Source organism: Astatotilapia calliptera, chromosome 19 (assembly GCF_900246225.1).
Source record: "Astatotilapia calliptera chromosome 19, fAstCal1.2, whole genome shotgun sequence".
In the NCBI taxonomy this organism is placed as follows: Eukaryota; Metazoa; Chordata; class Actinopteri; order Cichliformes; family Cichlidae; genus Astatotilapia; species Astatotilapia calliptera.
Window position 1 is genome coordinate 25,616,136 of NC_039320.1, and position 15,856 is coordinate 25,631,991.

General features: G+C 38.5%; 3 protein-coding genes across 5 annotated transcripts; 1 reads left to right on the forward strand and 2 right to left on the reverse strand.

Moving 5' to 3' along the window:
* The first annotated feature begins 245 nt into the window (after positions 1-245).
* ttc8 (tetratricopeptide repeat domain 8) lies at positions 246-6,591 on the forward strand. Of its 2 annotated transcripts, XM_026152453.1 has the most exons (15): positions 246-495; positions 785-808; positions 992-1,112; positions 1,215-1,278; positions 1,373-1,532; positions 1,718-1,807; positions 1,896-1,940; positions 2,032-2,117; positions 2,218-2,305; positions 2,402-2,512; positions 4,380-4,519; positions 4,622-4,796; positions 4,927-5,049; positions 5,604-5,687; positions 5,778-6,591. In XM_026152453.1, the coding sequence occupies exons 1-15, from the start codon at positions 382-384 to the stop codon at positions 5,892-5,894; spliced, it is 1,542 nt and encodes a 513-aa protein (XP_026008238.1). In that variant the 5' UTR covers positions 246-381; the 3' UTR covers positions 5,895-6,591. The 2 variants fall into 2 exon arrangements, with proteins under 2 accessions (XP_026008238.1, XP_026008239.1); XM_026152454.1 differs by lacking the exon at positions 785-808.
* On the reverse strand, positions 6,440-10,475 carry LOC113012330 (CD209 antigen-like protein B). Its single transcript, XM_026152456.1, has 6 exons — positions 10,214-10,475; positions 9,900-10,016; positions 8,383-8,634; positions 8,135-8,298; positions 7,865-8,001; positions 6,440-6,798 (listed from the first exon to the last, which is right to left on the reverse strand). The coding sequence occupies exons 1-6, from the start codon at positions 10,329-10,331 to the stop codon at positions 6,633-6,635; spliced, it is 954 nt and encodes a 317-aa protein (XP_026008241.1). The 5' UTR covers positions 10,332-10,475; the 3' UTR covers positions 6,440-6,632.
* A 57-nt stretch (positions 10,476-10,532) lies between these two features.
* Positions 10,533-13,743, reverse strand: LOC113012331 (C-type lectin domain family 4 member M-like). 2 transcript variants are annotated; one of them, XM_026152458.1, is made up of 6 exons: positions 13,580-13,743; positions 13,175-13,276; positions 11,969-12,226; positions 11,702-11,865; positions 11,047-11,183; positions 10,533-10,960 (listed from the first exon to the last, which is right to left on the reverse strand). In XM_026152458.1, exons 1-6 carry the CDS (start codon positions 13,653-13,655, stop codon positions 10,789-10,791), a joined length of 909 nt encoding a protein of 302 aa, XP_026008243.1. In that variant the 5' UTR covers positions 13,656-13,743; the 3' UTR covers positions 10,533-10,788. The 2 variants fall into 2 exon arrangements, with proteins under 2 accessions (XP_026008243.1, XP_026008242.1); XM_026152457.1 differs by having other exon boundaries at positions 13,175-13,288; positions 13,580-13,741.
* Between the last annotated feature and the right edge of the window lie 2,113 nt (positions 13,744-15,856).

A 15,856-nucleotide genomic window follows, 5' to 3' on the forward strand; every position in this document is an offset into this window, starting at 1 on the left:
TCAAAGTGTTTATTTAAGTGTGGCGTGTTTCATGACTTATATAAAGAGTTATGAGTAAGAAAGTTCTTTACTCACCTAAATTAACTGCTTCCACAGATTTATATTTTTATTTATTTTATTTGATCTATATTTCTTGTAAATCAAATTTGAATTAATGCATTAATTTTAAAAAGAACAGTGATGTCCCATGAATTTAATTTAATTTAACTTTCTTTTATTTTATTCAGTTCTTTTGAGGAAATTGCGGCAGTGAAGGACCGCCCTCCTAGGCTGTTGCCGAGCGACAGAGGAAGCCTCGGTCTCGCCTTCAAGTCAGCTTCTCTTAGCAGCTTGCTAACTGACTTTTAGATCTACGCTATTTCTCCCTGATTAGCAAAAGCAATGGAAGTGACGATGGACCCATTGTTTCTGGCGTGGAGCTATTTCAGGAGGCGGAAACTCCAACAATGTTCTGATATTTGTACGAAAATATTACAAGACAACCCATACGACCAGGTACTGTGGTGAAGTTAGCAGGGTTAGCCTAGCTTGCTAACGATGGACAGCTGGACAACCTGCTGCATAATCCCGATTAATCGAGTCTGTGTTGTTTATATCTCACTAACGTAGCATTTCATCATACTTATTCAGTTTATTATAAACTTAGTAGCTGTTGCTATACGCTACTTTTCTTTTCAAGTCTCATTTCTATCGTGTCTTATGTTCGTTCTGCTTCCTTCCCATTTATTCACATTTTTCTTAAATCTCTTTACTCTCTCGCTAACTGTCTGCACTCTATCTTAAGGACTCATCTTTGCTAATCTCAGAGGTAACCATGACTGCACATGTCTCTGTTTTCCATCTCATTTTGTTCTTTTTTATGGATAATTTGTGTTGTAGCTCCAGACTGTTTTATGCCTTCTTCTACATAAATGTGAAATATTTCACATGACTAAAACTTGCTTGTGTGTGTGTGTGTGTGTGTGTGCGCGCGCGCGTACTTGCGTCATAGGCTGCATGGAGCTTGAAAACCCGTGCTCTTACAGAGATGGTTTACATAGATGAAATCGAGGTTGACCAGGAGGGGATTGCTGAGATGATGCTGGATGAAAGCTCTATTGCTCAAGTTGCACGTAAGTTTAAGCATTTGCTCCAAATTCCACAATTCATTAAATTAATAATTTGAACATTTTCTTAATTAGTATATTTTTTTTATAACACTTGATCTCTGCAAGGACCTGGTACATCACTAAGACTTCCTGGAACATGTCATGGTGGAGGTCCCACACCAGCTGTCAGGTAGGTTTTTCAAGACAACGAAAACAAAAAACCAAACTGATGAAGCTTTCGTGATTAATCTCTAATCAGATATATTTTATTTCCTGAAATCTAGGCCCATGACACAATCAGGACGCCCTATAACAGGATTTGTGAGACCCAGCACACAGTCCGGGCGCCCTGGGACAATGGAGCAGGCCATCAAAACCCCACGTACTGCAAGCACAGCTCGTCCTGTCACCGCTTCTTCTGGTAGATTCATTCGTCTGGGGACAGTGAGTATTCCTACTAAAGGCCATGTTTGACACATGCCTGTTTCTATTGCATTTTCTCAAGTTAATTTATGCAGCAGACAATATATTAATGTAAGACTGATAGCAACAGTCATTTTATTATTTATTATGTTACACTGAAAGCCTGAAATTCTTAGCATGACCTATTTCTTTTATTGTTTTTCTAGGCTTCAATGCTAACAAATCCCGAAGGACCATTTATAAACTTGTCTAGGCTAAATCTGGCCAAGTATTCCCAAAAACCCAATTTATCCAGGGTAAGACTCAAACTGTGACTTCCAGACATTTATCAGTTGTTTTCTATTGTGTTTTTCCTGCATGTGAAGCAATCTTCTTTCTCCACAGACATTATTTGAGTACATCTTCCATCATGAAAATGATGTGAAAAATGTAAGCGATACACAAATCTGCAGTGTAAAGAAAACTACCACACATTAGATGACAGGACTGTATGTAAAGAAATATTATATTCCTTGTACAGGCTTTGGATTTAGCTGCTCAAGCTACTGAACATGCACAGTTCAAAGACTGGTGGTGGAAAGTTCAGCTGGGAAAATGCTACTACAGGCAAGTAACACACCATCCTTCATATTATTCAACTGCAATGTTTGATTAAATTAACATTTATGTATATGAAATTATGTAATGTCTGTTTCTCTCCTCTTAGGCTTGGTTTATATAGAGAAGCAGAAAAACAGTTTCGATCAGCTCTCAACCACCAAGAGATGGTAGATACGTATCTCTATCTCGCAAAGGTAGTGATTATTGCCAAGGGTTTGTACATTTTAAGGTTCTCTCTCTAAAGCAATGTTTTTCTTGAAATCACTATTCTTGTTTTCATTTTCCTTTAGGTTTATCAGCGTATGGATCAGCCAATAACGGCTCTCAGTCTTTTCAAGCAAGGCCTGGATCACTTCCCTGGAGAGGTTACCCTTCTAACAGGAATAGCTCGTATCCATGAGGTACAGTATGCCATCATCATCTCGAATATAGTCAGTTTTTTATTTAATTGCATTGTCGAATATCACATAACCACTCCTTATCAGGCACTTTAACACAATTCAGACAAGTTCTAGCTGCCTGTGGTTCATTTCAAAAGCTCTTTTCCAGTAGACAGAGTGTCTCTTAGAAGTGTTTTCGGGTTTCAGAGTGGCTCTTTAGCTTGTTTGGCACTCTCAGCTGGATCCAAAAGATGTAGTTTCTTCACAGTTATTTTCCTTTCAGATGGTTTTGTGTGGTTTTCCTTTCAGAAGAAATTGTTCAGTTTTATATCATCACAAATTTGATCCTCCTCAGTCAGGGACGCTGATGTGTTCTGGTATATTAAAATTAAATTAAATTTGTTGTTTTCTGTGCCGTTAAGTCAAGTGGAATGTTTTTATGATGTATCCCAAAGTGCTTAACAGCTAAAAGAATAAATGTCATAAAATAATAAGACAATAAAACTGCTTAAATAAAGAAAACAAAATGCCATCCATCCATCCATCCATCTTCATCCGCTTTGTCCGGGGCCGGGTCGCGGGGGCAGCAGCCTAAGCAAAGAGGCCCAGACCTCCCTCTCCCCAGCCACCTCCTCCAGCTTATCCGGGGGAATACCAAGGCGTTCCCAGGCCAGCCGAGATATATAATCTCTCCAGCGTGTCCTGGGTCTGCCCCGGGGCCTCCTCCCGGTGGGACATGCCTGGAACACCTCGCCCAGGAGGCGCCCAGGGGGCATCCTTGTCAGATGCCCGAACCACCTCAGCTGGCTCCTTTCGATGTGGAGCAGCAGCTGCTCTACTCTGAGCCCCTCCCGGATGGCCGAACTTCTCACCCTATCTCTAAAGGAGAGGCCAGCCACCCTTCGGAGGAAGCTCATTTCTGCCGCTTGTATCTGCGATCTCGTTCTTTCGGTCACTACCCACAGCTCGTGGCCATAGGTGAGGGTAGGGACGTAGATCGACCGGTAAATTGAGAGCTTCGCTTTTACACTCAGCTCCCTCTTCACCACGACGGACCGGTGCAGCGTCCGCATTACTGCAACTGCAGCCCCAATCAAAACAAACAAAAAACAAAATGAAAAAACAAAAACAGTAAAAGCACAATTCAAAGTAATCAGGACTTAGTCTGGTGTAATAACCAAAGACCGTTTTCAAAAATGTCTAATGCCCCTGATGTAAATAGGCAGTTTGCTCCACAATGTAGGAGAAGGTACATTTAAGTTTCTGATTTCCTCTTTGTTTTAATCTGGACCACAGGACAGTCAAAAGCCTCTGCTCAGCAGACCTGCTCAATGAGAGAGCTAAGGAGGTGCCAACCCCTGCAATCACTTAAAATCAAAGAAAAAAAAATTAAAACTTACTGACAACCAATAAAGGAAGCTAATATGAGTGATGTGTGGTCTTGCTTACACTTGCCAGTTAAGAGCTGGCCAGCTTTAGTTGGCCAAGCAGTGACAGGCTGACACCTGAAAGCAGACTGTTAATGGTCAAGTCTGGACGAAATTAAGGAATGAGTAACATTTTCAAAGTCACTGAAGTGGAGAAATGCAAGCAGTCATAGTTAAAGGAAGCCAGCTTTAACAACAGCTTCACTCCCAGCTTCTTTGCAATATTAACCTTAGTACTTGAATTGCTGAGGTTAAAGACAAAAGGGCTTTCAGTTACACTAATAGTGTTTGGTTGACACAAAATCTTAACGACTTGCCTCCAAGCTATTTGGGAACCACTGGACTAATGTAAACTTTCCACCATAGCTGCATGGAGTATAACCTTAACAGTTGCATGAATCATTAAAGATATCCATCCATCCGTCCATTCATTAATTGTCTCTAAAATGGTATTTTGACAGGAGATGAACAACATTTCATCAGCGACAGAGTACTATAAAGACGTCCTGAAGCAGGACAACACTCACGTGGAGGCCATAGCCTGCATAGGCAGCAATCACTTCTATACAGATCAGCCTGAGATTGCTCTGCGCTTCTATAGGTCAGACAAACTTTCTGTACAATTTGTGTAATGTGTTGTTACAATTTATCTGATGAGATTTTATTTACCATCTGTGATTTAATATGTTTCACCCATTGCTAGACGGCTGCTCCAGATGGGAGTGTATAATTGCCAACTGTACAACAACCTGGGCCTGTGCTGTTTCTACGCCCAGCAGTACGATATGACTCTGTCCTCGTTTGAGAGGGCTCTGGCCCTGGTGGCCAATGATGAAGAGCAGGCTGATGTCTGGTACAACATAGGACACGTGGCTGTTGTGAGTTAACAGAAAATTACTTAATATGTTTCACTTCCATATATGGTTCACAGTTAACATAATTTGACACTTAGTTAATTGAAATGACAACCTTACATTGTATAATTTAGAATATGCTCTGTGTTTACAGGGAATAGGGGACTTGACTCTGGCCTATCAGTGCTTTAAACTGACTTTGGCATTTAATAATGACCATGCTGAAGCTTATAACAACCTGGCTGTGCTGGAGCTGCGAAAAGGTCACATTGAACAGGTAAAGACATAGTTTTGAATCATTGTCTTTGTTAAGCTGCTAAAATATGAGTAATGAAATCATAATGGTGATCCTTTCGACCTCTAATGTGATATAACACAGCCCATTATAAGAAAATCACTAAAATGTAGTTATTAGCTTCATATAAACTGTAATCCAGCTCATATTATCAAAAGATATCTCTCAAATTATACTTGCGTAATATAAATCCAATAGTCAGTAAGCCCCTGTTACTCCAACAAAGAGCTAGGCAATAAAGCAATTTAGCAATAATAGCTTGATATGAGACAAAGCGTCATGAGATATATGGGATTTTATTTTTCCAGTAGCAGGAGGAGCATGAGCAATCCACCTGCTTAACACTTCTGCTGCCAACATGATTTAAAAGGTTAAATTTTCAGGGTTTTCCAGCTTTTTTCATAGTGATAATGATGATGGCAACGTGATGTAAGGATTGCTCCAATTAAAGAAAATAAAACTTTAAATCTGTAAACACTGCATTTTCATATACATTTTCATGACAGGTGTTAATTGTTTCCCTGCCTTTAATCCAGTCTAAAGGCTTCCTTCAGACTGCTGCATCACTGGCCCCCCATATGTACGAGCCACACTTCAATCTCTCCATTCTCTCTGAAAAGGTAATTTATCGCTATCAAGGTCCAACCAAATCATGCAGTGCAATTAAAAGTGACAAAGTGTGATCTTTACATCTTCTTGCCTGTGTCCAGCTTGGGGACCTTCAGAGCAGCTACAGTGCAGCCCAAAAATCTGAGGACGCTTTCCCAGAACACGTCGACACTCAGCAGCTTCTCAAGCAACTTCGACAGCACTTTGCAGTGCTGTGAGGGACCACAGCACTGCAAACGACCGGGTTTTCTTTTAACCCAGTCTTTAAAAAAGTCATAATTTGGTAGATTAGTCTTGGAAATGGACAAAGTGGGATTAGTTTTGGCTTGTGTTTATTTATTAACTGCCAGTTTATTAGATACATCTACAATTGAAGCTCTTTAGCAAAATGAGTGGTGACCCTTTGAAGTGTTAATTGTTAACTGTAATTCTACACTTCAGTGTTGAAAAGTGATGTGATTGTCCTTACTTGATTCCAGCTTGAGCTGTTGTAGACTTATTGTTGTGTACAGAATAAGCTCATTGGTTTCTTTGATTTTTTCACTGTTCTCTGTAAAACTCTATTTCAGTAGAGTTTCAAAAGGCTGTAGTTGATGCAACGCTAGGTCTAAAATGTCTAGGTCAAGTGTTTCAGTCATAGCCCATTAAATGGTAAATGTTTGGGCTCTAACTAACATGACCTATAGAGGGCATGTAAAGGTTTTCCTGAAACACTGGCATGTTAGTGTACAAATCTGTACAGTGGTAAAATATGTGTACATAGTAAAGGTAAAGGTTTTATTTGTAACAGTTACAGAATTTGCATACATTTTGTAGATGCCTTTATAACTCAGATGTATTTTTCTTATTTTAATCTTCTTGGACATTTTGTAGTCTCTTGCAAAAGACATGACAATAAAGAAAAAAAAAAGTTCAGAAGACACGTCCATGCCTTAAAGCCAGACTTGACTCTCTGTTTAAACATTTAAGCTAGAGCTAAAAGGTCTTGGTGTCCTCTCACAAATCCATTTCAGGTTCCAGTTGCATGGAGCATCGTTCCATGAATGAAAGGGGTTTTCTCTGGGATACATAGCAGCACAGTCTTCATTGTTTTGGTTGTTAGGCTCTCCAATATCCCAGTACCTGAAACAAGAGATGGGTAACTTTGCTTAGTTTTTTTATGTGTGCTCTGACAGAGATATATGGGAAATTACCATATACTTAAATTAATAAACTGACATATACTTAAATTACGTTATCACAAGTGGATAATGGTTACAGGGCATTCAGAAAGAATTTATATCGCTTGTCTTGTTCCACATCTTGTCACATTACATTACTTTATTCCAAACTGGATTTGATTCATTTTTCACTTCAAAGTTTTACACAACAGCCTATAATTACAAAGTCAGAAAGATTTGCTTGAAATTCTTGCAAACGCATTAAAAGCAAAAAACAAAAATACAACATGTACATAAGTATTCGGAGCCCTTGCTCAGTACTCAATACTTTGTTGAAGCACCTTTTGCCACCTTTAGGGTTGTTGTCCTGTTGGAAGATGGACCCTCACCCCAGTCCCAGGTCCATAGTGCTCTGGAGCAAGTTATCATCAACTCGACCATGAGTAGTCTTGAGTAGTTCCTGCTGCTGAAAAACATCCCCACAGCATGATGCTGCTACCACCATGTTTCACTGTAGGAATAGAATTAGCTAGGTGCTGATCCTTGGCATTCAGCCCAAAGAGTTCAATCTTTGTTTCATCAGTCCAGAGCATTTTGCACATGACCTGAACAACTTTGAGAGTCGTTCTATTAGAGTGACCATCGAGTTCTCGCTGACTAAGGCACTTACACCCTGATTGCTCAGACTGGCTGGGCGTCCAGCTCCAGGAAAATTCCCGGTGATTTCAAACTTCTTACATCTACTGATGATGGAGCCATTATCGGGACTTTCAGGGGTGCAGAAATGTTTCTGTACCCTTTCCCAGATCTGTGCATTGATACAATCCTTACCACAATGAACTCCAATCAAAAACTAATAGAAACCTCTGACAAGTGATCAGTGGAAACACGATGCATCTGAGCTCAATTTTGAGTGCTATGGCAAAGGCTGTGAGTACTTATGTAAATGTTGATTTGGAAAAAAAAAATAGCAAGAAAACTTCTTTCACTTTGTCATTATGGATTAAGATTTTTAGGAGAATTTATACCCCTCTTCCACCCTTGTCCCATCCAACCATGTCCAACTTCCTTCCACATCTGCATCTCTCAGTCCAATCCAGAATCCACTGTGGGCAAGCGATCTCGAGGGGTCTCGAGACATTTTTACAATTTCAGCAAGGGCCATCTGACAATATAGGAAATACACATGTACGTGAAAACACACACAAACATTCATATATGCTAGTGCTGTTCATGAGAAGTGGAACTTGTAAGTTTGTCAGTAAGTTTCATTGTGTTGTTTAAATGTTGAGTCTTACATGTTCCTCTCTGCTGTTGATGACCAATAAGTCGCTTCCTTGCCTCTTGCAGAAATGTCTGGCATCCATCCACGATCTCCGTGAGAGTTCCTCAGATAAAGCGAAGAAGTAACACATGGAATTAATGACAGTCCAGCCTGGCAAACACTGTCTGCAGCCCTCTTCTGTCGACAAAAACCAAAAAAAAGGAATGACATAACAATTATAGAGCATTTATTAACATGATAAATAAAGAAAAAGCCTCTCACTGAGCATTGGCATGTGGGATTCCAACATCGCTATTTCCGTTTCAGTTCTGTCTATTAGTTTTTCGGTATCTTTTTTCCTTCTGTTCAGATGATCAAGCTCCCACTTGGTAATTTGCTGTGACTTGATCTCTTTCGCCACCTCCTGTTTGGCTTCAGTCTTGCTTTGGAGTGCAGCGTTGTAAGTAGCCTGCAATTTGGCAATCTCAGTGCTGATGTCTGTTACTAAATGGTTCCCATAAGTAAGTCTGTAGTCTGAAAGTAGAGAAAAGGAAGACTTTAAAAACTGTACAATTTTTACGGTGTTGGTACAGCTGAAGAAAGAACTCTAACGGAAATAACAAAAGAGCAGTAGCAGACAAACCTCACTTAAAAATATTTATTTATTATCTAGAACACAGGCAGTTTTTAGGTCACAGCTAAGACAGTTTACACATTTTCCTTTTTTAAAATTGTCCCATAATTAAATAACATAGTGAATAGCTCTTTAGTATAGTTGTTAATACATTTGCCTAACAACTAAAAGATCCCAGTTCAAGATTGGAAACAAAAATCCTGGTTAAATATGTCACGTTTGCTGATCCACCTGCTCTGGTGACCCTTTCTAAACAAAGAAGTAACAGGTATTTACAACTGAGTCATCAGCTTGTTGGTCCTCTTATATGGATAAATTATGTAACAGAAATACTGCAATTAAATTAAAACTCAAATTAGTCTGGCATTTGGCAAGAGTGATCTGTAGTAATCTAATATTAGCCAATAAAGTGGGCAAAACCTGATATAATAGTCACTGATGCAAAAGCATATAACCATTTTTATAAATTAACATATTTATTAATCAAATAATCAAGCGCTCCTCATATTTTGTAGCTTAAATCATGTATAGAAAGTTTTCTGTGTTTGCAACCAGGTGAAAAAAACGCGTCAACTAATATGTTTTTCTAAGGGAATACAAACTCTGAATTTCCCTGATGCTACTTTAGTGACCGTTATTTAAGGTACATTTGTAATGTTAGTAATTAAACCTGCATTTTCTGTTTTGTTCTTTTTTGATCACTTGGGGGCAGCAGAAACAAACGTTTTAGAAAGCTGACACAAAACAACCTTATACAGTTTATGAAAAAAAGACTGGGCTTTATTATTTTGGTTTCCATGAATTTGAGGGGATAACATCCGGTTTCATAGATGCTAATGTTTCTTCTGTATTCACCTGCTAACTTTAGCTACTCTTTAGTGGCAGGCAGGTAGTGAAACAGTATTTATTGGAGACTTTTCAGTAAAATTAGCGGCCTATTGAGGACACAAACACAGGTGAATAAGCAGTGAAGCTACAGGGTGGAAAACCAAACCAGGGAGTTAAAACTAGATAAAAAGAGTCAGGTGAGAATAAATCAAATCCCTTTTTGTTGACCTCGATTTTCCCACAAGAGATGATTATTTTCCCTCCTGTTGAACCTTTTTTTTAAGATTTAAAAAATTTCTCAATATAACAAAAACTGCAGCTTGCAGTAATCACTTACAATAGACTCCCAGGCCAATATCAACTGCCAGCAGAAAGGCAGCGAGCACTGCCAGGCTCACTGCAAGCACTTTGTAACGATTTAAACAGGATCCAGGCCCCATTGTGGACAGGGACACTACACAGATAAGTGGTGGATAAATATCAGAGCCATGCACAATACAGCAACATCAAAATAACACCCAAGTGGTGGGCGAAAATGTGGATGTGTAATCACAAGTTATAAAAAGTGCTGTGAAGAGCAAAGCTAGTTTCTGGCAGAGAAGAAACATTAAACATATTTCCTTAATCATCATTCATCTTCTTGTCATTTACCTTGTTGCCTCTCCTGGTTCAAGTTGAAAGATTGGTCATCTTCACTAATGTCCTCAGGATAAGTCAGTTTGTTATAAGTACTCTCAAAAAAGCCAGCATTATTTCCGTTGTCCTCCATTTTAATCGACGAGATGAGAAGAGTGCAGCAAGATCACCCGAGAAAGAGAGAGTATTTGTTAGGACATTGCCCTGCGGGTGTTTGCGCATGTGTGTGTGTGTAACATTGCAAACAGAAAATCAAGTTTACTTGTTAACCATTTACAGGAGGTAAAGGAACAGCAGAGTTTTCAGATCATCTAAACAAGATTAGGATCAGAAATATTCTTTAAGGATGAATTTTTATTTTATCAAGTTAAGCATTAAACATCTTAAAATCATTACAGACCAGATACTGCAGACATTTTTCCCCCATATACAACTGAATATGCTGAGTTTTGTCAAAATACTTTAAAAACAAAAAACCCGAAAACGTGTCACTTACAGTAGTGTATAACACGATTTTTCACATGTCAAGTTACAGCTAATTTATTTGAGAGATTTTATGACATTATTGCTATTATTATTTTGAAACATCATCATTGAGGTCCCCTTGTGGTTTGCTTTGGCTCCATCTCGCAGATCCAGTTCAGCTGTTTGCTGCTACATTCTACATTGTACCACGTCTTCACATTATCGGTAAAGAAAAGAAAAGCAGCACAGTTCTTCTTCTCCTCACCAGAGCTGTCGGGCTGCCCACTTCTCCAGTACCTTGAGTAAAGCACAATCGCTTAGAGAGGAACTTGTTTTCAGTACATTTGTCAGTAATGAATCATAGCGCTTCACGAGTCGCTTACATTGAATCCACCTCGGTCACATTGTTAACCCAGACCCACGTTCCCTCTGTCACCACATCAGTGAGGCCGACCCAGTATCCATTCTGCCACCATACGCCAGAGCTGCTCACTTTTTGAAAGTTGTCGGTTATGAGGAGCTATGAGAAAGCAGACATTCAATTTGATTTTTAAATGATGACTAATAAGTATGGTGTGATCAAACAGAATTTAAAAGCCCTTTCGTTTAGGCATAGCTGAGCAATGCTATCATGAATATAAAACATTTGCTCCCCGTGGTTAGCCTTTATCAAGATGTCACATATTTGCTCTAAGAAGTTAGACAAGTACTATTTTTCTTACTTTGCCAGTTTAAAGTAAGTTCAGTGTAATTAAATCCCACCCACACAGACCCACACACGAGCAGAGATGGTAAAGTTTTTGAGTGTAAAGCTCTTAATAACGTACAAGTTAATGAGTAATTGCCAAAATTAAACGTATATTATTGTGACTTTACTTTTTTATGCACCAAGATTATGAAATTGAAATGAATCTTAATCATTAACAGAAGATAACTTTCTCACACATGGTGGGCTCGAATTTCTTGGCATTTTAAAACCAGACACAGAGGCCTACAAAATAAACTATTTAAGCAGAAAAGACTTCGTTTCTGACCAACCTGCTCCTCCAAGTTATTGATGACAAGCAAGTCACCGCCCTGATTAATGCAGTATTGTCTGCTCTCCGTCCAGTTCTTTCTGGAGTTTATTTCATGGTGAGAAAAATAATAACAGGATGTTTTAAGAAGGAGCCATCCTGTTGGGCATCTGCCGCAGGTTTCCTCTGTTCCAAGAGAGATCGAACAACCATTTACTATCTCACAATAAGCCGTGCAGATTCACAGCATGCTGCATGTTCACAAAGACGGGTTGGAGGCTGAACTTACCTAAGAGAGTTTTATTTGTCTGGAGATTTGATTTCGCTGCATTTAGTGTCTCAATTTGTCGCTGAAGCAAATCATTTTCGACCTTCAACTGCTTCACCTGGAGCTTTAGCTGCACGTGGTTGGTGCGCTCTTTCACCAGTTTTGCCTGGGCCTCCAGCCTCTCTTTGATGATACCACTGTGGTTGCGGAGATGGTTCATTTCAATCAACAAGGGTGAAACAGATGAATCTGAAACCTGAAAGTCTTTGGCTTTGACACCTGAAAGATAAGAAAGGAAAAGAGGGTCAATATAAAAGATTGCTCTAATCACAGTGATGTCAGCCATTGGTTTGTGATCTTCAGTTTTCCAGATGTCATGTTGGCTCCACATATTTGTTTCAAAGTAGATTTGTTAGCGTATTGCATCTATAGACAGTATGAGTGCTTGTCACAGACACAGATACCAGCTAATATATACAAATAACTATACAAAGAACTACATTCACCGAAAGGTCCAGTGACTGGAATTGAGCTCAGGTTGTTGACTATGGCTGAGTGAAAAACCTTGCCAGCAGATTGCTTTGATTACCTCTAATTTGTATGAAAGACACTATTGTACACACAAACAGTAACCATTTACTCTTCTAGGTGCAGTGTGCCAAAACGCAGAAACAGACGACATTTGCTTTCAAAGTAAAAGTTGTGCGGCAACTAACACATTTCTCCAGGCAGAAGTTTTGATTTGAAGGCAAACGATTTTCATTTAGTTGCACTTTTCACAGTTTAATACTGCTCGGTAAGTAATTAGTGAGGGTTAGCAGACAAGTTAGCATCTTCCATGCATACTACTAGCAAAACTTGCAACCATGTAGCGACCAAAGCAACTGCAAAGCAACACATACCTGTTTCATGATAGTGAAAATGGCATATACCAACATAAACCGCAAATGCTGTGCTTGTAATGTGTCCAAAATGAAACATTACAAATACAGTATTATTCTTGAGTGTGGCTCTGTGTCATTTGGCACGCTGAAAACATTAAGAAACTCTGGTCTAGAAATAAACTCTAATCAATCAGATATTCATATATGTAAAAGTAAATTATATGAATTTCTGCAGTTTCATACCATCGTTCGTACTTGGTTCTACTACTTTGTGCGATTAATATCATACAGAACAAGGATTATACTTCAGATTAAGGAGTTTCTTATTGACTCTCATACTTACAATAGATCCCAGTGACAACAGCAGCTATCAGCAGAACAGCATTCAGCAGGCTCAGACTCAGTATAACCAGTCGGTGGTGTGGAAACGCAGGTCTGCTTCCATCTGCAAACAGACCTTGAAAATGTTCCTCTCAGTTAAAAATCCTAATAAAATATTTTGTCTTCAGTAAATCAAATAAATTTATAATGGGGACTTTCCTAATAGGTGACAGAGCAATCTGCTATGTGGTTTAGTTTTAAACAATGTAACACACTTATTACAAATGTTTTACATGTATCTGAAACCAAAATGAGTAAACGAGTGAAAGCTCCACGAGGTCAGATTTCACAAGGAGGGAGTAAAGTGGTGGTATAAAAAAAAGCAGAAAAGAAACTGCTCGGAATTTGATTGTAAAGTGAGCTGTACCTTGTCGAAATCTTTGACGGTGAGAGACTGAATGGCCATCTGTGCTGAAATCTTGAGAAATCTTTTCAAATGTCATCTTCTCCTCAGGCACCGACGGTAATTGTGAGTTCTTGACTGGTGCAGGTAGCGCTTATTGATCTGTTTGTCTCTCCTGGTTGTACCAGCGATAAGGTGTGTGTGTCTATGTGTGTGTGCGTTTGAACCCTGGTCTGCATGTTGAGGTAATGCCTTTTACAAGAATGAGATAATATCGCTCTAACGTTTGAAAAACATTAGCATACTGTGTAATAATACTGTGACTGATGCTGCACATGTAAACTTGTTTTCAGACTGCTGGGTAATTGATTGATTGATTGAATCTTTATTTTGAACATGTTGAAAAAGTATAAAAAAATAGAATTAAAAGAGACAAATGAACAAAGCAAACAAAAGGAAAACGAGCAACCACAACTCCAAATAACGTCCATGTTCAAAAAGGAGCAGGAAGAAGCATAAGCTGCTGGGTAATTACATTTTTGTTCAAAATCTTCCTAGATTATTAAATATACAATTAATTAAAATTTTGCTAATATCCTTTTGTTCTTTTGAGGAAGCACATTTATAATATTATATGTCACATTTATGGACAGCAGCTAGTTAGCCTAGCTTATCACAAAAACAGGAAACACCCAGCCTAGCTTTCTGTGACTAAACAAAATCCACTTAATGCTCATTCAGAAATGATTCATTAGCTCAGTCAGTTTCTTACAATCCCAATAATGCTGTGAGGAACATTTGGGAGGAACATCTGGTTATCAATCAATCCAAAATACTATATGATTCCTACATACTTTCTACAGCTAGAAATCACGACTAAAATATAATGAATGGCTTTGCTGTAATTTCCTTGGGCTTTTTATCATGCTCTGTAAATCCTCTCATTTCCCTCTAGACAGAGGCTGCTAAGCATTCAGATTATAAAATTTAGAAACAAAGCAATTTGTTTCAAAGTGCAGATTTTATAAAGCACTCATAAATCATTTTAACAATAGACAAACTTTTTAAAACACTGCAGATTTAATTGTAAGCAGATATTTGCCCAGGGCCATTAAGATCAAACCACAGCCAATTAAATCTTAAAACAAAGACGTAACTTTCGGCTGTGGAGCTTCAGAAGTGCCTCAAAGCACAGAAAGTAGAAATAGTCCACTCAACACTGCTAACACGTTGATTACACTTTACACACATAATGATGTTAACTGCATTAAAATTAAAGTTGGGCAGATAATAAGAGTATGTTTCTTGTGAACCAAACTCTAATTTTATTTAACTTTCCATTTTCCTGGTGGCTCAGGATGCTTTAACAATAAATAAGGGAAATAGACACTGTAGTGTTGTGTGATGGTAATAAAGTCTACTTACCAGTGCAACTAATTAACTCAATCATTAATCCAGTCCAGAGGAAGTCCATGTAATCCCAATAACATTATGACATTTTGCTACACTTTTGTATTTTTTGTGAGTTACAAAATGTGAAGAACAGCTTATTATCAGTCATTCCAAGATGTCTTCTACAGCTAGTAATACAAAGTAAAATTTGATGTGTTTGTTAGTATTTTCATCTTAACCTGTATAAACTAACCTTTCCATCTGTACCAGGGATGGTAAATAATCAGGTCATTAAAACCAAGAATTCCTTTGATACCGCTAATTATACGATTCTTAAAACATTAATAAATCATTTTTAACAAGTGGACTGTTCCAGATACACAGCAGTGTAGATGGTAAACAGATATAACTCCTCATTAGTGTATTTGTCAAAATATATTACTGAAGCTGGGGTATAAAAAACACAGTAAAACATTATGTTAATGTCAAACACTTTAAATTTGTGTATATGACATATCAAAAAACACACTACAGCATCGTCCTGTAGATGAACTGGGTTTAACTGTGTAACACAATATCTGTCAGGGTTGGTTGAAAGAGAACCCAAATGCAGGACTTTTAGATGAAGATGGTGCGTTTATTTACAGTGAAGAGAGCAGAAAGCAGTGCCAACGATCACAGTGTGTGTGTTCTTCCTGCGCCTGTGTTTGTGTTTGTCCTCCTCGGTGTCCTCCACATGTTTCCGCAATCCTCCTGGAAACAAGAGACGCAACAGTGAGTACATTTTAGACCAATATCTAAGCTGCCCTTTTTTATCTAAAGTCTTGGAAAAATTTTATATGACCAATTGATCACATACTTGAATGCACAAAATGTTCAGGAGATTTTTCAATCTGGTTTTAAAGCAAT